The sequence below is a fragment of the Somniosus microcephalus genome, chromosome 9 (assembly GCF_052327205.1).
Source record: "Somniosus microcephalus isolate GS21.2 chromosome 9, FLI_Smic_1.0, whole genome shotgun sequence".
NCBI classification, from domain to species: domain Eukaryota; kingdom Metazoa; phylum Chordata; class Chondrichthyes; order Squaliformes; family Somniosidae; genus Somniosus; species Somniosus microcephalus.
The window spans coordinates 55,913,371-55,939,736 of NC_140995.1; the positions used below are offsets into that span (position 1 = coordinate 55,913,371).

Genomic DNA, 26,366 nt, shown 5'->3' on the forward strand with positions numbered 1-26,366 from the left:
CATTTTTAATGTGGAAGCAATCATCCTTGGTTCCGAGGGACTGCCTAAGAAGAAGAGGAATACTTTCCACTTGCCTGGATGAGTGCAGCTCCAACAGTCAAGAAGCTCGACATCATCCAGGACAAAGCAGCCCGCTTGATTGGCATCTCATCTACCACCTTAAGCATTCACACCATCCACCACCGGTGCACTGTGGCTACAGTGTATACCATCTACAAGATTCACTTCAGCAATTTGCCAAACCTGTAATTCTTCGACAGCACCTGCCAAACCCGTGACCTCTGCTACCTAGAAGGACAAGGGCAGCAGGCACATGGGAACACCACCACCTCCAAGTTCCCCTCCAAGTTACACACCATCCTGACTTGTAAATATATCGCCGTTCCTTCATCGTCGCTGGGTCAAAATCCTGGAACTCCCTCCCTAACAGCACTGTGGGAGTACCTTCACCACACGGACTGCAGCAGTTCAAGAAGACGGCTCACCACCACCTACTCAACAGCAATTAGGGATGGGCAATAAATGCTGGCCTTGCCAGAGACACCCACAGGAATGAATAAAAAACACTAGTCATGCAATTCTTCCTCCTTCAGAAAAAATGGAACGCAGCTTATTGGTAAATATCGAAAATCCAACAATTAGTTAATTCTGACATTAGGTAGAATGCAGCTTGTACACTAGACCAGCTTCAGCTACACACCCAAAACAAAATAATCTTTAATCTCAGAGGTTGTTAGAAAGAAAAGCCATTCAAATCCTTGTGCCACTATCTTCCCAATAGCCCCAGTGTCTCAGCCAGAGATCAACCAATTTAGAAAAAAACAGTAAATAACGATCACGTGAAGACTGATGGGTAATTTTATTTATAAAGCAAGCCCAGGGGGGAAATCGCCCCAAATATACCTGCACTGTGGGGTGGTTTGCCCCCAATAAGTATCAAAATGACAGTAAACAATATGCAAACACATTGTTTGTGGCAAAATCATTTCTCAGCATCATTACAACTCCCATCGAATTCAGCTAGACAGAATAGTCTATTTGAAATCTGGTTCTAATGGTAACAGTCCGGTGTCGTCTTCAAGCAGCACATTTACACCAATAGAAGGGGCATTTCTCCGCGCCCCCTCCTTCCGTGTGTAAGGTTCCTCGATCAAGGAAACAATCGCTGAGCACTCAGTACTTCATCCTCGAGAAATTGCATCGATAGTCTTTCCATTTACAACATTCATCAAATTGTTATTTTGGCATTGTTCAGATGCCATGTGGAAAGTTCTGTTGTAAAACAGTAAGAATACACAAAGATTTAATGCTATGGACATCCTTAATACCTGGCTCAATACTTTAGTCCTGTAAACCTTCAGTGGAGCCTTTTGCTTAATTTAAATTCACATAGATTCTCAAAAAATAAAATTGTTTTTGCTCATGGTTTAGCAACGCTAATGTGCACCAAGCAATCCCCAATGCCAACTCTTGATCCTCCACCATGGTCAAAATCTTGCCGATAGGCAGTCAAACATTAGAGATAAAATATTCTCTGCAATATTGGGAACATACTGATTTGAAGCATTTAGTGATATGATGCATGTTTAATTTTTACAAGAGGCACCCATTATTTACTAGGCAGAATGTTTAGGTACGAAGGGAGAATGAGGAGTGGTACTAAGGTCTACTTAATAACTATTGAGGTTGATTTTTTTTTGCAAAATTCTAAATGAAAATTGAAACATTTTTCAAACAAAAATACACTTCAGAATCTCCCACTAGTGGTGTGCCACAAAATGATTCGAATTTCTCCAATGATTCAGGCTACCAACTTACACAAGATGGTCCCAGGTCCACTTCGTCTCCGTGTTGAGTTAGTGGATCTCAGCTGCGGTGCTGTATTTGGCCGGAGCAGCCCTCATCACAATCCAGTAACACGTACTTGAAAGAACGGGTGTTGGGCAAGATCAGACCAGGACTTGCTTTGATGCCCTCCATCCGCGACAGTAACTAGGCTTATTCATGAAGAATGGCCACTTGGGTGAGGTAGTAGAGGGCTGCTGGCACCCATGGAACCAGACTCCAACATGAGTTCTAGCACCTTCAGCTTAGAAGGGAAGAAAAAGACCCACGTCAAAGGAGAAAATGTAGAAACATTAGTCGTTACTTAAAGATGTTAACAGACCTCGCAGGTTTTATTTGGAAATTTCAACATTTGCAAGTTTCTTTTATTTTCCCCCCTCCTGTAAGTTGTGTTTGTGGGCAACAGACCAAAAACCATTGGCCAAAAGTTTCTACCAGCTAAACAGCCACTTCTTTGGTAAAAAGTTTCAGGCATTATCCATAGATAGAGTGCAGAGGTAGTGAGATGTGGGCCAGCAGTTGAAATGGTTACCATAACATCAGGTTGATAAAATCATGATTGCAAGTCATACATTGATAACAGAAGGGCTTTAAACCTACAAAGCTTTGTGATATAATACAATTTGTTCGCCTTCCTCCCTCCTCTTGCTGCCAGCTCTTTGGTACCTTGTCCAAGTTTTATTCATGCCAGTCTTAACCTTGCATGCCGACAGCCTATTAAACCTGGGGAGTGGGGGCACATTCATAACGGAGTTCAATCCCATCCACATGCAATTCCACCGGAGGGGCATCACTGGCTGGTTGGACAGTGATGAAATCTTGGACGACTTTCTCCTCCTTAACCCATGGGTGCTGAGGCCAGACCCTGGCTGACATCAGAGAGCACAAGCCAAGACTCAGATCTGGGATCTTCCTAGTCTGTATGATCAACTTATTAGTTGCCATTGTGAGTGCCCTGGTTCTTTTTGCTTCAATGTTCCGCTCTTCCCGCAACCGCCCCGTCCCCTCCCCAAGTAAACAAATTTCACCTACCATTAGATAATGGCTGCTCCCCAATGGTTCAGTTGGTAAATGTGATGCTCAATGTCAACCAGACACACAGACATCGGAACAGGAGGAGGCCATTCAGCCCCTCGAGCATGTTTTGCCATTCAATTAGATTATGGCTGATCTGTATCTTAACTCCATCTACATAGGAACATAAGAAGTAGGAGCAGGAGTAGGCCATACGGCCCCTCGGGCCTGCTCCGCCATTCAATAGGATCATGGCTGATCCGAACCTAGACTCATGTCCACTTCCCTGCCCTCTCCCCGTAACCCCTAATTCCCTTATCTGCTAGGAAACTGTCTATCTCCGTTTTAAATCTCTTTAATGTTGCAGCTTCCACAGCTCTCTGGGGTAGCAAATTCCATAGATTTACTACCCTCTGAGTAAAGAAGTTTCTCCTCATCTCAGTTTTGAAAGGGCAGCCCCTTATTCTAAGATTATGCCCCCTAGTTCTAGTCTCACCCATCAGTGGAAACATCCTCACCGCATCCACTCGATCAATCCCCCTCACAATCTTATATGTTTCGATAAGATCGCCTCTCATTCTTCTGAACTCTAATGAGTAGAGTCCCAACCTACTCAACCTTTCCTCATACGTCAACCCCCTCATCTCCGGAATCAACCGAGTGAACCTTCTCTGAACCGCCTCGAGAGCAAGTATATCTTTTCTTAAATATGGAAACCAAAACTGCACGCAGTATTCCAGGTGTGGCCTCACCAATACCCTGTATAACTGCAGCAAGACTTCCCTGTTTTTATACTCCATCCCCCTTGCAATAAAAGCCAAGATTCCATTGGCCTTCCTGATCACCTGCTGCACCTGCATACTAACTTTTTGTGTTTCATGCACCAGGACCCCCAGATCCCTTTGTACTGTAGCACTTTGCAGTTTCTCTCCATTTAGATAATAACTTGCTCTTTGATTTTTTCTGCCAAAGTGCATAACCTCACACTTTCCAATATTATATTCCATCTGCCAAATCTCTGCCCACTCACTTAGCCTGTCTATGTCCTTTTGCAGGTTTTTTATGTCCTCTTCACTCACTGCTTTCCCTCCCATCTTTGTATCGTCGGCAAACTTGGATACGCTGCACTCGGTCCCTTCCTCCAAATCATTAATATAGATTGTAAAGAGTTGGGGTCCCAGCACTGACCCCTGCGGAACACCACTAGTTACTGATTGCCAGCCCGAGAACGAACCATTTATCCCAACTCTTTGTTTTCTGTTAGATAGCCAATCTTCCACCCATGCCAGTATATTACCCCCAATCCTGTGATTTTTTATCTTGAGCAGTAATCTTTTGTGTGGCACCTTGTCAAATGCCTTTTGGAAGTCCAAATACACTACATCCACTGGTTCCCCTTTATCCACCCTGTATGTTACATCCTCAAAGAATTTGAGCAAATTTGTCAAACATGACTTCCCCTTCATAAAACCATGCTGACTCTGTCCTATTAAATTATGTTTATCCAAATGCTCTGTTACTGTTTCCTTAATAATGGACTCCAACATTTTACCAACCACAGATGTTAGGCTAACTGGTCTATAGTTTCCAGCTTTTTGTCTACTTCCCTTCTTAAATAAGGGTGTTACATTAGCAGTTTTCCAATCTGCCAGGACCTTTCCTGAGTCCAGGGAGTTTTGGAAAATAATCACCAATGCATCCACAATCCCTACCGCTACTTCGCTCAAGACCCTAGGATGTAGGCCATCAGGTCCGGGGGATTTATCCGCCTTTAGTCCCATTATTTTACCGAGTACCACCTCCTTAGTGATTTTAATCGTGTTTAGCTCCTCCCCCCCCCCACCCCCATTGCCCCCTGTTTGTCCAGTGTTGGGATATTTTTAGTGTCCTCTACTGTAAAGACTGATACAAAATATTTGTTCAGCATCTTTGCCATCTCTATGTTCCCCACCAGTAGTTTCCCGGTCTCATCCTCTAAGGGACCAACGTTCACTTTAGCCAGATACGATAGCAAGCCACCCTTTTTCTTTTTATATAGCTGTAGAAACTCTTGCTATCTGTTTTTATATTTTTTGCTAGTTTACTTTCATAATCTATCTTCCCTTTCTTAATTAATCTTTTAGTTATTGTTTGCTGGCTTTTAAATGCTTCCCAATCTTCTATCCTCCCACTCAATTTGGCTACTTTATATGCCCTTGTTTTCAGTCTGATACTATCCTTTATTACTTTACTAAGCCACGGATGGCTGTCTTTTCTTTTACTCCCCTTTTTCCTCAGTGGAATATATTTATCTTGAAAGATGTGAAATATCTCCTTTAATATAGACCACTGCTCTTGTACCGTCTTACACTTTAATCTGTTTTCCTAGTCCACTTTAGTCAATTCTACTCTCATACCTTCATAGTCTCCTTTACTTAAGCTCAGTACGCTGGTTTGAGATCCAACTCTCTCACCCGCAAACTGAATTTGGAATTCAACCATATTATGGTCACTCATTCCAAGGGGATCCTTTACTAGGACATTTTTTATTAATCCTGTCTCATTACACAGGACCAGATCGAAGATTGCCTGCCCCCTGGTTGGTTCAGTTACATACTGCTCAAGGAACCCATCCCTAATACATTCTATGAACTCTTCCTCAAGGCTGCCATGCCCAATTTGATTAGTCCAGTCAATATGAAAGTTCAAATCCCCCATGATTATAGCTGTTCCCTTATTACAGGCCCCAACTATTTCTTGATTTATGTGCCGACCAACAGAGTTGCAACTGTTAGGAGGCCTATAGACTACGCCCACTAGTGACTTTTTCCCCTTATTATTCCTTATCTCCACCCAAACTGTTTCACTATCCTGATCCTTTGGCCAAATATCATTTCTGACTATTGCAGTGATTCCATCCTTGATTAACATAGCAACCCCACCTCCCGTTCCTTCCTGTCTGTCCTTCCTAATTGTCAAATACCCTTGTATGTTTAGTTCCCAGTCATGATTATCTTGCAGCCATGTTTCCGTAATGGCCACCAGATCATAACCATGTGTAGTTATTTGTACTGTCAACTCGTCTATTTTGTTACGAATGCTGCGTGCATTCAGATAAAGAACTTTCAAATATGTTTTCTGACAATTTATTCCTGTTTTTACCCCTTTTACTACTTTACCTTTATCATCATACATTTTGTCCCTTCCTGACACGCTCTGGTTTTTAATTCCCCCACTGCTACCTTGCTCTATTGCCTTCTCCGCTGTCATTTTTATTTTTCGCTCTCTTAAAACCTCCCCCCCCACTAATTAGTTTAAAGTTCTCTCTACAGCCCTAGTTATGCGATTCGCCAGGATTCTAGTCCCAGCACTGGCCAAGTGAAGTCCATCCCAACAGAACAGCTCTCTCCTGTCCCAGTACTGATGCCAGTGTCCCAAGAAGCAAAACCCATTTCTCCCACACCAGTCTTTGAGCCATGCATTTAACTCTCTAATTTTATTTACCCTAGCCAAATTTGCACGTGGCTCAGGTAGTAATCCAGAGATTATTACCCTTGTGGTTCTGCTTTTTAATTTGGCCCCTAGCTGCTCAAACTCCCTCAGCAGAACCTCTTTCCTTGTCCTAGCTATGTCATTGGTACCAACATGGACCACGACAACTGGATCCTCCCCCTCCCACTCCAAGTTTCTCTCCAGCCCAGAGGAGATGTCCTTACCCCTGGCACCGGGCAGGCAACACAGCCTTCGGGGCTCTCGCTCTCGGCTGCAAAGAACCCTATCTATCCCCCTAACGATACTATCCCCTACCACTACAACATTTCTTTTAACTCCCCCCACTTGAATGGCCCCCCGCTCCACGGTGCTGTGGCCAGGTTGCTCATCCTCCCTGCAGTCCCCGTTCCCATCCTCACAGGGAGTAAGAGCCTCAAACCTGTTGGACAAGAGCAAGGGCTGCGGCTCCTCCAACACTACCTCCTAGATCCCCTTACCTGCCTCACTTCTAGTCACACCATCCTGTCCCTGACCACGGACTACATCTGAATTAATTAATCTAATTGGTGTGACTACCTCCTGAAACTCAGAGTCCAGGTAACACTCCCCCTCCCTGATGTGTCGCAGTGTCTGAAGCTTGGTCTCAAGCTCATCAACACGGAGCCGGAGTTCCTCTAGCAGCAAACACTTATCGCAAATGTAATCACCGTGAGCATCAATGGTGTCCACCAGCTCCCACATTTCGCATTAGTAACACATCACCTGCTCTCCCATTCTATGTAATTAACTAAATTTATTATTTAAGAAGACCCTCTGCCCCTATTTTAGGTGAAGATCACACCATTATTTAAAAGAACTTACCAACTTATAAAGGTTTTAAAAAGAAAGACAAAAACAGCCCCTCACTCTCCGCTTGCCCGAACTCTCTCACTTACCAAACTCTAGATAAGCACTCTTTTGCTGCCCGCACTCGCACTGGCCTTTTAAACTTTCAGCAGCCAATCAGTGTCCCCTATTCATTTAATTACACTTCTGGTTTTTTAACCGGTTTTTCTTCCTGCCCAATTAACCCCTGCTGTTTGACTTTTTAAAATAATAAATTTTCCCTTAACTTAAATTGCTTAACTTATCTTAATAATCTAATTAATTAATCTTATGCCACAACTCTAAAACTCACACTTACCAAACTCTAGATAAGCACTCTGTCGCTGCCCGCACTCCCTACCCACCTTGCTTCTGTAACCCTTAGTCCCTTTGCCTCACAAAAATCGATCCATCTCAGTTTTGAAATGTTCAACTGACCCCCAGCTTCAACAGCTTTTTGGAGGAGAGTTTTTCAGGTTTCCACTACCCTTTGGTTCAGACATGAACCAAGTTCGACCCCTAGTTTGGGTTGGCTTAGCTAATCTCAGTCTAAGGTGACGACTGGGGAGCTAACCTAAAAAGGGGGGGTGGCCTAAGTTAGCCAGGATCCCTTCTGCTGATCATTAACGAGTGACTCCATACTAGCAAGTGCATGTGTGGATGTTGGGCTAGTACAGGCTCAGTTATAATGTGCTCTATGGTGAACACTCACTTTTGGCTCCTATGTACTTGGACCAGGCACCAAGTAGCAGTGAACCAAGTCTGCCTGTTCAGGTGGAAGTAAAACATTCCATGTAACTACTTGAATAGGGGACTTTTCCCAGTGTCCTGGCCAACATTTGTTCCTCAACCAACACCACCAAAAACAGATTAACTGATCCTTTATCTCAATGCTGCTTGTGAGATCTTGCTCTGTACAAATTGATTGCTGTGTTTTTCTATGCAACAGTGTCTACACTTCAAAATAATTAACTGGCTGCAAAGTGTTTGTGGAGCCTTGAGTGTTTGAAAGGTCCGCTATAAATAAAAGTTCTTTCTTACCTTCTCTCTACTCTGCTGATGTGCCTCAGCACCAGCCTCAGAAGAACATTCCCTACTGTTCCAATGTAACATTATTCCCATTTCCTATCCTTAGTCCTCTTTGAGTGAGATTGGCAATTAATGTCAAATTATGGCTAGCTCTGTCCTGGAGGTCCATGCCCACCAGAAACTGGATCGAGAATCTAATCTAGGAATTGCAGACTTTCTCCAGGTCTTCTCACATCCCCCATGTGCTTCTCTTGTCCCAAACCCGGTATCACTGGCCTGTTCTGGCTCAGTTGGCAATTAATATTCAGCACTTTGAGGACAGTCTACAGGTAAAATATCAGTGGGTCGTTCATCAAGATATGAATGCACCTGTAAGCCATGAAGCCAAAAAAATTGCAACATCATGCAGGTTGGATCCAGTCCAATTCTGAGTTTCTTTACAAAAATAGACATATTTCAGAAACCCCTTTAAAAAAAAATAAAAAATTGTGGGGCTAGAAATTAGCCTGGGCCTATTTTGGGGCCAGCATGCCCCCGAACAGAGAAGCCTGAGAAGCAATGGAATTTGGTCCTCCAGCCTCATCAACATACTCGGGCGAGCTGCCGATGCTGGTCGTGCCTCTACAGGCAGCTTGGCCGAGTGAAGAGACTGATTTCGGGCCATCGACAGCAGCCGTCAGGAAAGTCTGGGGGAGAGAGTATTTGACTGGGCTACGGGGAGGGGGTGATCACCAACTCCCGTGGAATCAAGGGAGCAGGCTCGCTCCTCCTGGCTCCATGGAAAAAACAAAAATAACTTTTTTTAAACTCACCTGGAGTTGGCAGCCACAGAGGGGCTGGAATCCTGAGGGCTGACGTATGCACCGCTCATCAGCCACTCATTGCTCAATGGGGTCCTTCAACAGACGTTAAGCCCCTAATTTACATATTTAAAGGGCTCAGCGATTGTTTTGGGTATCTGCGTGAGGTGCCTAACAAAAATGTTCCTACCAATTTAGCAGTAGGAGCAGCATCTGCCCAGATTAGGTGCAGACCATTCCATTGCTAAATTGGTATGCTTTGCACCCGTTTTATGCCTGGAACACAGGCAGACGCATACCAATTTCTACCCGCTGGAGTAGAACTATAAGTCTATAGCCATGCAAATAGTTTACTTCGTCCCCCAGTTTTAAAAACAAATGATTATTGCTCATCATGGAATACACCTCTTAGTCCAACAGTGCAGCCTGATTAGAAGATACTGGTTGGGATACTTTTCTTGCCCTCTGCCAATTTATCGGTAACATTCGGATGGGTAGGGCAGGAAATAGCTTTGTGTCATTTCAACTTTCTATCAGAAGTGAAGTTGCATGCTAAAAGTGCCCACCCACATTCATAGAATGATACAGCACAGGAGGCCGTTTGGCCCATCGTGCCTGTGCCGGCTCTTTGACAAGAGCTATCCAATTAACCCCACTCCCCTTTCCTTTCCCCATAGCCTTGCAAGTTTTTCACCTTTGAAGTATTTATCCAATTCCCTTTTGAAAATTATTATTCAATCTGCATCAACCACAGTGCATTCCAGATCACAACAACGCGCCGCGTGAAAAAATTCTCATGTCACCTCTGGTTCTTGTGTCAATTATGAAAAATCTGTGTCCTCTGGTTACCATCCCTTCTGGCACTGGAAACAGTTTCTCCTTAATTACCCCATCAAAAACCTTCATGATCTCTATTAAATCTCCCCATAACTTATCTCTGCTCTAAGAACAATCCTAGTTTCTCCAGATAACTGAAGTCCCTCATCCCTGGCACCATTCCAGTAAATCTCCTCTGCACCTCTCCAAGGCCTCGACATCCTTCCGAAAGTGCGGCGCCCAGAATTGAACATAATACTCCAGCTAGGGCCGAACAAGTGGTTTATAAAGGTTTAGGCTAACTTCCTTGCTTTTGTACTCTATTCCTCTGTTTATAAAGCCAGGTATGCTTTTTATTTTTAAAAACAGCCTTCTCAACTTGCCCTGCCACCTTCAAAGACTTGTGTGCTTACCCCCTCCTGGGTCGCTCGGTTCCTACTCCCCCTTTAAAATTGTACCATTTAGGTTATATTGCCTCGCTTCACTCTTCCGACCAAAATGCATCATCGCACACTTCATTATGTTAAATTTCATCTGTCACGTGTCTGCCTATTTCACCAGTCTGTCTATGCCCTCCTGAAGTCTGTTACTATCCTCCTCACTGTTTGTTACATTTGTGTCATCTCTGCCCTGTATACCCAGGTCATTATATACATCAAAAAGAGCAGTGGTCCTAATACCGACCTTTGGGAACTACTGTATACTTCCCTCCAGTCTGAAAAACAACCATTCACCACTACTCTCTGCTTTCTGTCCCTTAGCCAATTTTGGATGCACACTACCTTTAATCCCATGGGCTTCAATTTTGCTAAAAAAAATTCAGGTGTAAAAATTGAAATGAATGCATTTCAATGAGTGATATTATATGTTACATTTTCCCTCGTTGCATATGAATGTGCACCTGAATTACGGGATGCCTGTATAAAGCCGGTGCCCCTCGTTATCAAGGCAACACTGGCAAAAGCAGAAGTAGCTCCATATCGTCACAGTGTATTCCTTCACTAAGAGTTGCCAAAACTGTTCTACTGAACTGTTTAAGGTCACTTTTGTTTGTTTTGTTTTCCATGGCATATACCTCAACAACTGCCTGACATCCAAATTCTGGGACCCCCCCCCCCTCCCCTGACCACTGGCACCCTTTGGATCATTCTCCTTGGAAATTCCTTTATATTTGACAGCTATGTTACAAGAAGAGGAAGGAAAGCAGAGAGACACGGGTATGTTGGGCTGCGCAGAAGGCGGATGCACCCCACTCTACTTCATCTAACCCTATCAGCATAACCATCTATTCTTTCTCCCTCATGTACTTATCTAGCTTCCCCTTAAATTCATCTATGATATTCGCCTCAACTACACCTTGTTCCAGAATCTAACCACGCGCTGGGTAAAAGAAGTTTCTCCTGAATTCCTTATGAACAGAAGAGGCTTCCACTGACAATGTGTAGCTCATATGTGGCCATTACCATTGAATTATGCACGTGAGTGTGCATTTTCCAGGGATCTATCACATCTCCTTAGGATCTTTCTGGGTGGCTGAACAAATATGGGCCAAATTGTCATCCTCGACCACAACTATTTTGTAATCTTGTGACTCCTTCATCTTGAGGCATTCCTCTTCTGAGAGATCAGCACAAGTCTAGATGGATCTTGGCTTTTGACACTGGCGCTGTTCCTCAGAACCAGTAGAGAAAAGACACAAGGAGCTGCATTCTGCCATAAGGATTCTTACTGAACACACCATTGGCAGAAGTCACAGTGCAGATGCCTGGATAGGTCCAGAGATGCATTGTAAGAAATTCCAGCACAAGTGTCCAGGATTGTAGCCTTTTGCTGCATGGTCTATGTTTGACCCTTGCGAGATATCCAACCTGCAGAAACCAGGTGGGGAAAAAATGGGAAGGCAACAAGGAGGGGGAGCAGATCCACAGCTGGGAGAGAGATGCGACTGATGAGAACCCTGTGCTTGTATCACACAACAGCAGAAACAACTTAATTAGGGACACCTTCACACGAGAATCCTCTGCATCCCCTACAGCCATATATTGCCCACCTCCTCTCCCTCAGAACGCTGCATAAGCACTCACTCCTGTAATCGCCTTGGAAAAACAAACTCCCATTCCTAGTCTGGTTCCTGTCCCCTGCCATACCTAAAATTTTAAATTCTTCTCCTTGTTTTAATTCTCTCCATGGCCTCAACCCCCAGACTATCTTCTCAAACTATCCATTTCTTTGATTCAGGCGTCTTGTGCTTCCCTCTCCCCACGCCCCCGTCTCTCACCCCAACCATTGGCAACTGTGTTTTGAGCTGCCTAAGTCCCTCTTTTTGGAATTCCCTCCTCTCTACCTCCCTCTCCTTCTTCAAGTCCCTCCTTAAAACCCATCTCTTTGACCAAGCTTATGGTGATCCCTCTCTTGCTTTGGCTCGGCATCCGTTTCCCTCACACCTCTATCTGTACCAGCCTCTTGGGGCTGTGGTGCCTTTACTCTTTGCCAATGTCTTAAGAAGGACCTGCCATAGATTGCAATTTGCTGTTCTACAAACACATCTGCAGGGACCTGTGGGGACTGGCTGGGGGGCTCAGTTGTCCTGATATCCTGAGAGACAGCAGGATTATTTGAGCACTTTCTGGGCAGTGCACTGGCACTCCACACTGGATCCGACAGGCCATTGATCACCACCAAGCCAGAGGACACAGTCTTCTTGACCCAGTCGGCCAAGGCTCTATGGGCAGCAATCAGAGCTGCCAGTGAGGAAGTGATTCCTGCTCTCAGGGCCAGCTGTGGCTCAGTTGGTAGAACTCTCGTCGAGGTCATAAGTTCAAATCCCACTCCAGAGGCTTAAGCACAAAAATCCAGGCTGAAGTTCCAGTGCAATACTGAGGGAGTGCTGCACTGTCAGAGGTGCCATCTTTTGCTAAACCTTGGGTGGAGGTAAAAGATCCTATGGCACTATTTCGAAGAAGAGCATGGTAGTTATTCCCAGAGTCCTAGACAATATTTATCCCTTAATCAACATCTAAAATAGATTATCTGGTCATTATCACATTGTTGTTTGTGGGATCTCGCTGTGCGTAAATTGGCTGCTGCGTTTTCCACATTACAATAGTGACTACACTTCAAAAAAATACTTAATTGGCTGGAAAGCGCTTTGGGACATCTGTTGATCATGAAAGGCGCTATATAAATACAAGTCTTTCTTTCTTTTCCTTCTCTTATGTTGTGGGCCATCTACTCCTGGAAGAACAATACTGACAGTCTGAAAAGCCTGTGTAGGAAATGCAGGTGTGACCAGACACAGAATGAATGGATGACGACAAATATGACGACAAATGCTTCAAACAAATGGAGATATGGCAAATGTGGCTTTGAAGGGCTAGAATGGAGCTAAGATTATGAGGGAAGGTTCATTTGCAGCTGACCGGTAGGAGGGCAAAGGTGTTTGCTTACATTGGCACACAGTAGAGTGCTGTTTTAAAGCCTTTGATCACAGAGAGTTAGAAATGAGATGACACACATCACGGGACAATGTAGGTTGGCAAGCGGGTGCAGTATGTGAGTAATTTCTTTTACCCTGCCTAGCCTACTGAGGTAATTGAACTTTTCCTTGTATCAGACAGCTGTCTCGGGTGTAATGGAACTAGCCAGCTCTCAGTGATCTCCTGCAGTAGGACCTCCATGTCAGTGTGACTGATATTTGTGCTGAAGATGCCCTTGCTGTCATTATGATTTTCCGCCTCAATTTAACCATGTCTGCCTTTTTCAGACTGTTACTTGCTACCCTGCCTCCACCTCACCACGCCGGTCACAGGCATTACTTGGATGGGAGCCTACTCACTATTGTGTAAATTAGCTGACTTTGGAATGTGAATCTAGACCAGCCTCAACCACCCATTCCCCCCTCCGCCTCTTTTTGCTGGAAAATGTCAGCTATTATAGTACAGGTTATTGAACGGAGGATCTCATCACCCTGTTACAACTGGAACACTTTACATTCCCAAAGTCACCCCTTTGACCTATGTGTCATGGTTCCTGGCTCGTGATGATGATGTCGCTGATTGCCCCAGCTGGGTGGATTATTCACCAGCTTCCCAGTTCCCGGACGCTCATGAGATAGTGCGACGTTCTGTTTTCTCAGCAATCTTCACTTAGGGTGGGTGGGGGGAGACTTTGTCTCTGCATGATTGGAAACTCATCTATATATATATATAAATCGGTACTTCTGTCATTCTGTCTTTCTGTCTATCTGTCTGTCATCGCGTGTGCGTTGCGGGTATGCACTCGAAAGTTACAGGGCGTACCTACGCGCGCGTTACCTCCAAAGAAAGCTTACGCTTCCGAGACGGTTTTAAGCGTATTTACGTTTCGGCCGGGCTAAAATTGTGCCCGCGGTATCCCAAAAACCCTTCAACATTCCGCTCATTAGCATCTCATTATCCGCTCATTAGCGACAGAGTGACCTCGAGCTCGACCAAGGGTGCGCGCGCAGCAGGAGCTGAGACGTCTCTCTCTGCCGGGGCTTGCTGAGCGTCCAGCGTTACCCTGGCAACGGGCGCAATCGGCGGTCTTCACCTCGGGGGGGAGGGGGGGGGGGCGGCCGCGACCCTCGGGGGGGGGGGAGGGGGGCCCGCGACCCTTGGGGGGGGGGGGCCGCGACCCTCGGGGGGGGGGAGGGGGCCGCGCGCAGCAGCAGGAGCAGCTGAGACACGGCGTCTCTCTCTCTGGCTTGGTCAGCGTCACGGTTGCCCTGGCAACCGGGCCCGCCGGCCGAGAGAGACGCCGCGTCTCAGCTCCTGCTGCGCGCAATCGGCGGTCTTCACCTCCGGGGGGGGGGGGGGGGCCGCGACCCTCGGGGGGGGGCGCCCCGCGCCCTCCCTCCCTCCCCTCCCTCCCCCCCTGCCCTCCATCCCCCCCTCCCCCTCCCCCCACCGCCCTCCCTCCCCCCCCCTGCCCTCCCTCCACTCCCCGCCCTCCCCTCCCGCCTCCACCCCCCCTGCCCTCCCTTCCCCCCCCTCCCCCTCCCTTCCCCGCCCCTCCCTTCCCCTCCCCTGCCCTCCCTCCCCTTCCTTCCCCCCCTCCCCTCCCCCCCGCCCTCCCTTCCCCGCCCTCCCCCTCCCTCCCTTCCCCGCCCTCCCCCCTCCCCTCCCCCTCCCTCCCTCTCTTCCCCCCACCCCCTCCCCTCCCTCTCTTCCCCCCCAGTCGCTCTCTCTCTTCCCCCAGTCGCTCTCTCTCTTCCCCCCAGTCGCTCTCTCTCTCTCTCTTCCAACAACAACATGCCCTCGAAAAAGCCTCGGCACCGCCGGGCACTTCAGCTAGTTCTTTATAAACAGGTTAATGACTGTCACGTATGGTGCACAGAGGTCTTCTCATCCACCCACATATGCAAATTAAGTTGATACAATTTCTAAAAAAAAATGATTTTCACATTAAGTCATTTAAATCCCCATTATCCAAGCACAGTTTCCATGTACCCTTCATTTTGAAAGCTAGACCTTTTTAGGTACGATTAGCAATTTAAACTTGTGACCATAAGTTCCTGGCGTGACATAATAATTAACGAGTGTGGAGTTCAGGAGCTGCACAGAAGAACGCATGAGGACTTCCCCACTAAGTGACGGCACTTTTCTATGGCTGCCTTCTTTTCTCAGGTCCATTTGAGCTTTGCACTTTGCTACCAGTTCAGGGCCTGAGTGCAGCCTAACTTTGGGATATGGAAGGCTGCCAGCTCTGGTTGAATGTATTCCTGAAGGTTCCATCACAACCCATCCCCCCGTTTCCACAATTGGTGGTCCAACAGACCCTCCCTTGTGGCGGACCGCCTTCCCACACCAATTGGAAAGTCAATAGACTCTTTGTTGCCCAACTGGATGAGCCTTTCTTCCCCCACACCCACACAATATTCTTATAATAAACAGAAGTGTTCAAAGAAAATGAAGAAAAAAACAATCCTTTTCGATGATTTTCTCCAGGGTTGCCTGCAGCAGTGTCCTGGAGATTAATCTTCAATTCCTGGAGACTCCAGGCCAATCCTGGAGGGTTGGCACCCCCTAGCCGATAGTGACACTTTTGGGGCTGCTCTCTCACGGCCCGAGCTATAATATAAAACTGTAGCGTTTGAGCGTGTTTGCTCAGATGTTGACGTCCTTCAGTCTTCATTTGCAGACATCAGATAGATACAGCCTTAGACAGGCATTCTACCATGGCACAGAAATGTAATTTTCATCATGCAAAGATTCATCAGTATTGGTGCCAAGTTGAAGTTTAAAACAGAGTTCAGATCTACCTTGCAACACTCTGAGTAATATGGTTATGGAATAATAAATGAGATGTTTCCCGCAACAAGACACCTTTACAGTGAAAGGTAGTAGGCCCTAAGGATTAGAAAACTTGTGAAAAATGACTAATGAACTCACCATTCTATTGTCGCATGCAAGGGAATCCCAACATACAAGCACTGTAACAGTATAAAGTTGTCAGTTTCAATTAAATCCAACAGGGACAAGGTGGCTGGAGTTAAATTAAGCCACGAAAGGCATTCCTTCTGTGAAGAAATAAACAAAAGGTAGAAAACTGAGTAAACCCATAAGGAACAAATGATCAAAACCTAAAAAGCCAATGAATGGTTTAGGTTAAGGATACCAACATTGCCTTTAAAAGTAGGACATTCGATCCTTACCAGACACCTCACACCTGCATCTTACCAACAGGAGTGACAGGATAACCATTACGATTGAGATTCCCCCTTCCCCCAGCCCGGGATCAAACCTGGAATTTCTAGTCTAGTGCTGCTCTAGACAGTGCCTTCACTTCCCAGGCCATGGGAAGAAAACAAGAAATTTAGAGAATGAAAGAACACCAAAGAAGGTCCCTTCTTGATTAATCTCAGCCCTGCCTACCCGCCTCACGAAATACATCTAGTTGCCTTTTGGGAAACATTTATATTCGCTTACCCTGCTAATTTATTTCACAACTTTTACTCTTTGTGCAGAAATGTTCCACCCGAGTTCCCCTCTTACTGATGCTGCCAGATTTATGAACAATTTATCTTAATTAGATCAGATACTAAAGTAATAAGATAATGACTGCTCTGGTCATGATCAGGAGTAATTTGGTGCCATTCAATCACTAGTTCTTGTTAGCTAATAATGCTGTTGTCATTCAAGTCCCATTCAGACCAAATAAAAGTCTACCATGCACTGATCACCAGAGACTAAATGGAGCCAGTTTGCAAAAAAGGTGACATATAGTTATAGAACAGACACTATAGGTGGCCACATCAATGCAAGGAAGGTATAGAATCATACAGCACAGGAGGAGGCCGTTTGGCCTATCGTGCCTGCTCTCTGAAAGAGCTACTAATTAGTCCCACTCCTTCCCCATTGCCCAACAAATGTTTCCTTTTTAAGCAGAGATACAATTTCCTTTTGAAAGTTATTATTGAATCTGCTTCCACCGCCCTTTCAGGCAGTGCATTCCAGATCATCATAACTCGCTGTGTAAAAAAAATTCTCCTAATCTCCCCCTGGCTATTTTGCCAATGATCTTAAATCTGTGTCCTCTGGTTACCGACCCTTCCTGCCAGTGGAAACAGTTTCTCCCTATCTACTCCATCAAAACCCCATATAATTTTAGAAGTCACACAACACCAGGTTATAGTCCAACAGTTTTATTTGAAATCACAAGCTTTCGGAGCGCTGCTCCTTCGTCAGGTGAAGTGGAGAGATGCATAAAGACACAGCTTATATAGTCAGAGAATAATGCCAGATGATTACAGGTAATCTTTCTAACTGCCATTTATAACACCATCGGTCTCGCGGCAGACACAGAGAAATTCATCAGGAGAATGAGGCTCCGGGAATTCTTCCACAAATCCCAAGATGTCAGCAGCGAACCCAATGAGACAACCAATGATCCGGAACAGCAGACAGAGGGATCCGCAGTGCAGCAACCGAAGAAGAGTCAAATTGGACCCCTCCGGAGGGTCGCTGCCCTAAGCTTGACATGTATGCTCAAGCTGTCAGGAGATGCATCAACGCCAGATTCATCAGCCGCACTCACAAGACAGTCCAGAATGTCACCCGAGCACAACGCAACGCCATCCACGCTCTCAAGACCAACCGCAACATCGTCATCAAACCAGCAAAGGAGGAGCCATCGTCATACAGAACAGAACGGACTATTGCAAAGAAGCATACCGACAACTGGACAACCAGGAACACTACAGACAGTTACCCGCAGATCCGACCAAAGAACACACCCGCCAACTCAACAGACTGATCAAGACCTTCGATCCAGACCTTCAAAGCATCCTACGCGCTCTCATCCCATGTACTCCCTGCGTGGGAGACTTCTGCCTCCCAAAGATACACAAAGCCAACACACCCGGACGTCCTATCGTATCAGGCAACGGAACCCTGTGTGAGAACCTCTCTGGATACGTCAAGGGCATCCTGAAACCCATCGTACAGGGAACCCCCAGCTTCTGTCGCGACACTACAGACTTCTTACAGAAACTCAGCACCCACGGACCAGTTGAACCAGGAACACTCCTCGCCACGATGGACGTCTCGGCACGCTACACCAGTATCCCCCATGATGACTGCATCGCTGCGACAGCCTCAGTACTCAACACCAACAACAGCCAATCTCCAGACGCCATCCTACAACTCATCCGCTTCATCCTTGACCACAATGTCTTCACCTTCGACAACCAGTTCTTTACCCAAACACACGGAACAGCCATGGGGACCAAATTCGCACCCCAATACGCCAACATCTTCATGCACAAGTTCGAGCAAGACTTCTTCGCTGCACAGGACCTCCAACCAACGCTATACACCAGATACATCGATGACATTTTCTTCCTATGGACCCACGGCGAAGAATCACTGAAAAGACTACACGATAACATCAACAAGTTCCATCCCACCATCAAACTCACCATGGACTACTCCCAGAATCGGTTTCCTTCTTGGACACACGAATCTCCATCAAAGACGGACACCTCAGCACTTCACTCTACCGCAAGCCCACAGACAACCTCAGGATGCTCCACTTCTCCAGCTTCCACCCTAACCGCGTTAAAGAAGCCATCCCCTATGGACAAGCCCTGCGAATACACAGGATCTGCTCAGACGAGGAGGAACACAATGGACACCTACAGACGCTGAAAGACGCTCTCGTAAGAACGGGATAGGATGCTCGACTCGTCGATCGACAGTTCCAGCGGGCCACAGCAAGAAATCGCATAGACCTCCTCAGAAGACAAACACGGGACACAACCAACAGAGTACCCTTCGTCGTCCAGTACTTCCCCGGAGCGGAGAAACTACGCCATGTTCTTCGCAGCCTTCAACATGTCATCGATGATGACGAACACCTCGCTAAGGCCATCCCCACGCCTCCAAACAGCCGCCTAACCTCAAACAGACCATCGTTCGCAGCAAATTACCCAGCTTTCAGGAGAACAGCGACCACGACACCACACAACCCTGCCACGGCAACCTCTGCAAGACATGCCAGATCATCAACACAGATACCATCATCACACGTGAGGACACCACCCACCAGGTACATGGTACATACTCATGTGACTTGGCCAACGTTATCTACCTCATACGTTGCAGGAAAGGATGCCCCGGAGCATGGTACATCGGCAAGACCATGCAGACACTGCGACAACTGATGAACGGACACCGCGCAACAATCGCCAGGCAGGCGTGTTCCCTCCCAGTCGGGGAACACTTCAGCAGTCAAGGACATTCAGCCTCCGATCTTCGGGTAAGCATTCTCCAAGGCGGCCTTCGAGACACACGACAACGCAAAATCGTAGAGCAGAAACTGATAGCCAAGTTCCGCACTCATGAGGACGGCCTCAACCGGGATCTTGGGTTCATGTCACGCTACATGTAACCCCACCTGATGTAGGGTCATCCAGACTCGAGTCATCGTTGGCTTATTCTCTCTACACAGATGCGGCCGGACCTGCTGTGATTTCCAGCAAAAAAATTATGTTTTTTTGTCTGTTTTTTGTTTTTCATACAGACCCCAGCATCTGCAACATTTGACCCCTTGTGACCCCACCTCATTGTTCTTTGATGTAATGTTTTCCTGACTGACCTGTTTGGACACCATTCACACCTTTGATTGCTGTGATTATCTCTCTGCCGAGGTGTGATAAATGGCAGTTAGAAAGATTACCTGTAATCATCTGGCATTATTCTCTGACTATATAAGCTGTGTCTTTATGCATCTCTCCACTTCACCTGACGAAGGAGCAGCGCTCCGAAAGCTTGTGATTTCAAATAAAACTGTTGGGCTATAACCTGGTGTTGTGTGACTTCTTACATTTGTCCACCCCAGTCCAACACAAGCATCTCCACACCATAAAATTTTGAACACCTCTATTAAATCTCCCCTTAACCTTCTCTAATCTAAGGAGAACAATCCTGCTTCTCTAGTCTCTCCAGATAACGGTTAGATGCATTATACCGTAAATTGAAACTAGCAACCATCTGAGTACAATGATATACTTGGAAAAAAAGTAATCTTTTGCAGCAACAGATCCACCGATAGAAAATGTTTAAAGCAGTATGTTTTGCATTAGCACAAGGGTACCTGTGCATCAAGGGGGAAAAAACCCTGGAATTCCCCAAGATCAATTGGTGCTCAGTCTACTGCAGGACAGCTGCATATCCAAGCCAGTGAGAGTAAACACCCTTCTCCCAGCTTTTCCAGTTGTCACAACTGAGAGTGTAGGATGTTTACACTAACTGAAACTTGGGTTTCTTAAGGTGGTAACGGACCCAGCAATGGGCATGAGCTCAGAAGTACATCCACATCAGCGCTAGGTGGAAGCAATATCTATCTGGAAGCAATATTTCAAAACAGACATGCAAACTAAAGAATTTTTATTTTGTAACCATATTTTTACTGTACATCTTATTAAAAAGTAATCCATGTTAACAATTCTATTGGTTCACCTTGGACTTCTGCAGTTGACTGCTTCAAGACCCATTTCCCCCCACCAAAGTCTTCACTTCTTCCCACCCCATTGTCTGATGTTGACTATAAAATAGCACTGAACATTTCTACTTTCACAGAGCCATTACATATTCCAGGGACTGACATTTAGTAAAAAGAAAAGGAAGCATTTAGTGGTACCCCTATTCCCGGTCAGAATGGAGATGATTGGATAATTCCCCGTCAATCGCACCTGGAGTGTGCACCGCTGGACGTGGCTGGGACTGATTTTACGCACACAATTTGTATTATGTAACTATCCTCCACTCGCTGCAATTTGCTGGAGAAATAACCCCGCTGTACTCAGCAGTCTCTGTTTGCTGTAGTTTCAGTCACAAAGTTGGTGACTCTCAAGTCCTGCCCTGCCTCCAACTCATTGGCTGACACAGTGGTGTCAATATTCACTTCGAAAAGAAAAAATAATTGCAGTCTTAGATTATGGCTGATCTGTATCTTAACTGCATTTACCAGCCTTTGTTGGATATTCCTTGATAAGCTTACCTAACAAAAAGCTATTGAACTCATTCTTGAAAATTTCAATTGATCCAACATCTACAGCCTGTTAGGGGAGCGAGTTCCAGATTTCCATTACACTTTGTGTGCAACCTCTGAACATTTCCATTAGCAAACTCCATACTATTCATTTATATATACACACCTGTGGATAACTGGTTTGGGAAGGGACAACCCTGTCCCCACTCCCCTCACAACCTGGCAAAAGGCAAGCATTCAACCAGAGAGGGCAGCTCATAAAGCATCTCAAAAGTTCAATGCTTTTGTAAAGTTTGTTCAAGTATTGAGCTAAAGTGTTCTGACCAGAGATCTGGGTTCTCGAGTGTGTAACAGCACATTCACACTCCATTGACGGTGTCAGCTGTGGCTCAGTGGTAGCACTCTCGTCTCAGAGTCAGAAGGTTGCGACTCCCCCGCCAGAGACTGGAGTACGAAAATCTAAGCTAGCACTCCAGTGCAGTACTGAGGGAGTGCTGCACTGTCGGAGGTGCTGTGTTTTGGATGAGAAATTAAACAGAGGCCCCGTCTGCCCTCTCAGGTGGACGTAAAAGATCCCATTGCACTATTTCAAAGAAGAGCAGGGGAGTTCTCCCAGGTGTCCTGACCAATATTTATCCCATAACCAACATCGCTAAAGTATATTATCTGGTCATTATCTCATTGCTGTTTGTGGAATCTTAGTGTGCAAATTGGCTGCCGCGTTTCCTACATTACAACAGCGTCTGCACTTCTAAAGTACATCATTGGCTGCGAAGTGCTTTAGGGCGTCCTGAAGTCATAAAAGGCGCTATATAAATGCAAGTCTGTCTGTCTTTCGAGCAATTTGCTCCAAAGTTTGGAGGACTGGCTCATACTGGCACTTCCAAAACCTGAACAGAGTCCCCAGTGATTTGTTAGGCTGGTGACATCATGATATTTGCGTGGTGATGTCATAAAGCATGTGCACGAAACTGCTTTTGCTGTATTTAGAAATATTTGCTGCATTATCCTCAGGACGGACAACTGATTGCTGAATGATTTGACGTATTTTCATAGCTTTTCACCTCTAGGTCTGCTGAATCTTGCCCTTTGGAACCTGAATTGTAGAAGGCCACATTTGCGTTTGCGATCAGATCTACAGCTTCGGACAGTGGCACAATGAATAACACATCTGACCACAGATCAGAAGACCTCAACCTGGCTCAAAGTTTTTTCCAGCACAGGCATGATGGGCTGAAAAGCCTCCTTCTGTGCTGCATCATTCTATGATCTACAGTCCATCAGGTGTTTGGGGGGGAGGAGGGGGCTCTACAGAATGGTCTGGAGATTGATTCGATCTGCTATCGACCCATCTTTAGTGCCACTGAGAATAGTGTGCGAGTGCACCATTAGATATATATTTTCCATGGGAAAGAAGATGATCATATATCGAAGGTGTGTGTGTGAATAGAAATTTTGTCAAAGTACTCTATCCTAAGGCACTACAAACTTATCTGAGTAAAGAACTAATAGCAATACACACACTATATATACACACACGCACATAGACACACGCGTATACACATACACTCGTACACGCATACACAGTTTCATGTGCTGAAGAGGATCGTTTGACTGATCTCCATACCAGCTGATCCTGCTAAAGCAAAGTCAAATCACTCTAACCAGCACTAACAGGGCAGGCCTGACTCTGGAGCAATTGGGGGGGGGGGGGGGGGGGGAAACTGGGACGAAGGGGTAAATAGAGGGCAACATCTCCACAAAATTAATAGTTCTGGATGTTTTAGCATACTTTGTAAGAAGTAAAATGCTGGTCAGGATTAAAGTATGAATTCACTCTTATCCACAGGCAATGTTGATTAAATCTGCACGACATTGTGCCTTTCAAGACCCAAGGAGACCTGGTTGCTGAATTTAAATTTTCGCCATTTAATTGCCGAATGGGTCCAGACATCAGGGCAGCATCAACAACGGCTCCAATAGTGTGGGAACAAGGAGAACTAGATCACACAAACAAAATCAATTATGAAGACAGACTTGAAGAATGAGGGCTGTTTCATTAGAACAGAGGAGATTACAGGTGATTTGATAGAGGTGTTTAAAACTCTGAACGGATGGGACAGAGTAGATAGAAACAGACCTTTTCCAGTGATTGAGGGGTGTACAACATGAGGGCATAGATATAAGATTAAATGCATGAGCTGTAGGACAGAGAGCAGGAGAAAGTATTTTTTACACCGAGGGTTGAGAGTTTGTGGAATGCCCTACCAGAGTTAGTATCTGAAGCAGAGCATGTCAACATTCAACAGGTTAGACAGGTGGTTGAAGGAAAAGAGAATAAAGGGATATGCGACCTAAAGAACAGATGGTGGGTGGAGAAAGCGCAGGAGATCCAGCAGCTAGCCGACAACCACGACGTGCGTGGATTCTTTAGCGCAGTCAAGACCATCTACGGCCCAAGCACCCAAGACCCTACCCCACTGCGGGCCAAGAACAGAGAGGTACTCATCAAGGACAGAGAGAGGCAGTCAGTGCCCGCTGGAAGGAGCACTTCGAAGATCTCCTTAACCGCGACTGTCTTCGACGCGAGTGTCCTCAACTCCATCCCACAGCATGATATCCGCCACCATCTCAGCACAACTCCAGCCCGGCATGAGGTTGAAAAGGCCATCCGACAACTGAACAACAACAAGGCCTCAGGAGCAGATGGAATCCCTGCCGAGGCACTAAAGCATGGTGGAGAGGCACTACTGGCGTGAATTCAAGAACTAATTTTGCTTATCTAGAAGGCGAGCATGCCAGCGGATCTCAGAGATGCCGTAATTGTGACCCATCTTCAAGAAAGGTGACAAGTCCGATTGCGGTAATTACAGAGGAGTTTCCCTGCTGTCTGCCACAGGGAAAGTCATCGCAAGAATCCTCCTCAATCGTCTCCTCCCAGTGGCCGAAGGGCTCTTCCCAGAGTCGCAATGCGGATTCCGCCCACTAAGGGGCACAATGGACATGATCTTTCACCGCACGTCAATTACAAGAGAAATGCAGGGAACAGCACCAACCGCTGTACATGGCCTTCTTTGATCTCACAAAGGCCTTCGACACCGTCAACAGTGAGGGATTATGGAGTGTCCTCCTCAAATTCGGCTGCCCTCAAAAGTTTGTCACCATCCTCCGCCTGCTTCATGACGACATGCAAGCCGTGATCCTGACCAACCGTTCCACTACAGACCCAATTCATGTACGAACTGGGGTCAAGCAAGGCTGTGTCATCACACCAATGCTCTTCTCGATCTTCCTTGCTGCAATGCTCCATCTCGCCCTCAGTAAGCTCCCCACTGGAGTGGAGCTAATTTACAGAACAAACAGTAAACTATTCAACCTCCATCGCCTCCAGTCCAGATCCAAGGTCGTCCCATCCTCTGTCGTCAAATTACATTATGCAGACGATGCTTGCGTCTGCGCTCACTCGGAGGTCGAACTCCAAACCATCGTCAACACCTTCACCGAAGCATACGAGAGCATGGGCCTTACACTAAACATCCGTAAGACAAAGGTCCTCTGCCAACCTGCCCCCACCACAGTACTGCCCCCAGATTATCAAAATCCACGACAAGACCTTGGACAACGTAGACCACTTTCCATACCTCGGGAGCTTACGGTCAACAAGGGCAGACATCGACGACGAAGTCCAACACAGCCTTCAGTGTGCCAGTGCAGCCTTCGGTCACCTGAAGAAGAAAGTGTTTGAAGACCAGGACCTCAAACCCGGCACTATGCTCATGGTCTACAGAGCAGTAGTGATACCCGCCCTGCTGTATGCCTCAGAGACATGGACCATGTACAGCAGGCACCTCAAAGCACTGGAGATGTACCACCAACGCTGCCTCCGCAAGATCCTGCAAATCCATTGGCAGGATAGGCGCACCAACGTCAGTGTTCTTGCTCAGGCCAACATCCCCAGCATCGAAGCTTTGACCACGCTCAATCAGCTCCGATGGGCTGGTCACATTGTCCGCATGCCCGATACGAGACTCCCAAAACAAGCGCTCTACTCTGAGCTCCGGCACGCCAAGAGAGCCCCAGGTGGGCAGAGGAAACGCTTCAAAGACACCCTCAAAGCCTCCTTGAAAAAGTGTAACATCCCCATCGACACCTGGGAATCCCTGGCCCAAGCCCGCACAAAGTGGAGGAAAAGCATCCGGGAAGGCACCGAACACCGAGTCTCTTCACCAGCAGCAAACGGAAGCCAAGCGCAAACAGCGGAAGGAGTGCACATCAACCCAAGCACCCCACCCACCCGCCCCCTCAACCACCGTCTGCCCCACCTGTGACAGAGACTGTAGGTCCCGCATTGGACTCAGTCACCCTCGGTTCCGAGGGACTGCCTAAGAGACAGGTGGTTGAAGGAAAAGAGAATAAAGGGATATGGGAATAGGGCGGGCACTTGGGATTAGGACTCCTGCTCATGCAGAGGATAAACACAAATACAACTGTTGGGGCTGAACAGACCGTTTCCATCTTGTAACTTCTATGTAATGCTGATCTTCATCAACATCTTGAATGTATAAACCACTACATTGTAGAAAAACAACCTAAAGTCCTTCACAGAGACACGAGGGTTAAATTATTGTGGTAAATGTTGATTTATACAGGCCTCAACCCCTTAAAGGAGAGCGTGAGTGGATCAATGACCATAGTTAGAGTGATATCTTACAACGAGACAGAATTCAATTGGTCAGTTTTATTGAAAGTTTGAGATTCGGCCAATTCATTCATTAACAACTTGCATTTATATAGCGCATTTAACGTAGTAACAACGTCCCAAGGCACTTAACAGGAGCGAGATCAATAAAAAAATATTTTTGACACTGAGCTACAGAATATATACTTTAAGTATTTCAATTTCAGTAAACCCCTCCATAACAACAAAAAAGTCTCGTTATAGCACATCAAAAGCCTTCTAAAATACACTGTTTCATGGAGCTTTCTAAAAATTCTGCAATTCTTTCATGCCGGTTA

The 26,366-nt window shown here is 46.2% G+C and overlaps 1 protein-coding gene across 22 annotated transcripts in view; it reads right to left on the reverse strand.

Annotated features, from left to right (window-relative positions):
• Positions 1–840: 840 nt before the first annotated feature.
• Positions 841–26,366, reverse strand: part of LOC147112391 (uncharacterized) — a 107,542-nt gene continuing 82,016 nt past the window's right edge. For 14 of the 22 annotated variants that reach the window (XR_015079494.1, XR_015079493.1, XR_015079497.1 and 11 more), the window contains 3 exons: positions 16,250–16,377; positions 1,819–2,089; positions 841–1,272 (listed from right to left, as the gene is read on the reverse strand). Coding sequence is in view for 4 of the 22 variants with exons in the window: in XM_085996588.1 (XP_085852714.1) it covers positions 16,355–16,377 (23 nt within the window). In the remaining 18 variants the exon portion in view is untranslated. The remainder of the gene's footprint in view (positions 1,273–1,818; positions 2,090–16,249; positions 16,378–26,366) is intronic. The other 8 variants (XM_085996586.1, XM_085996594.1, XM_085996582.1 and 5 more) reach the window with 4 other exon arrangements.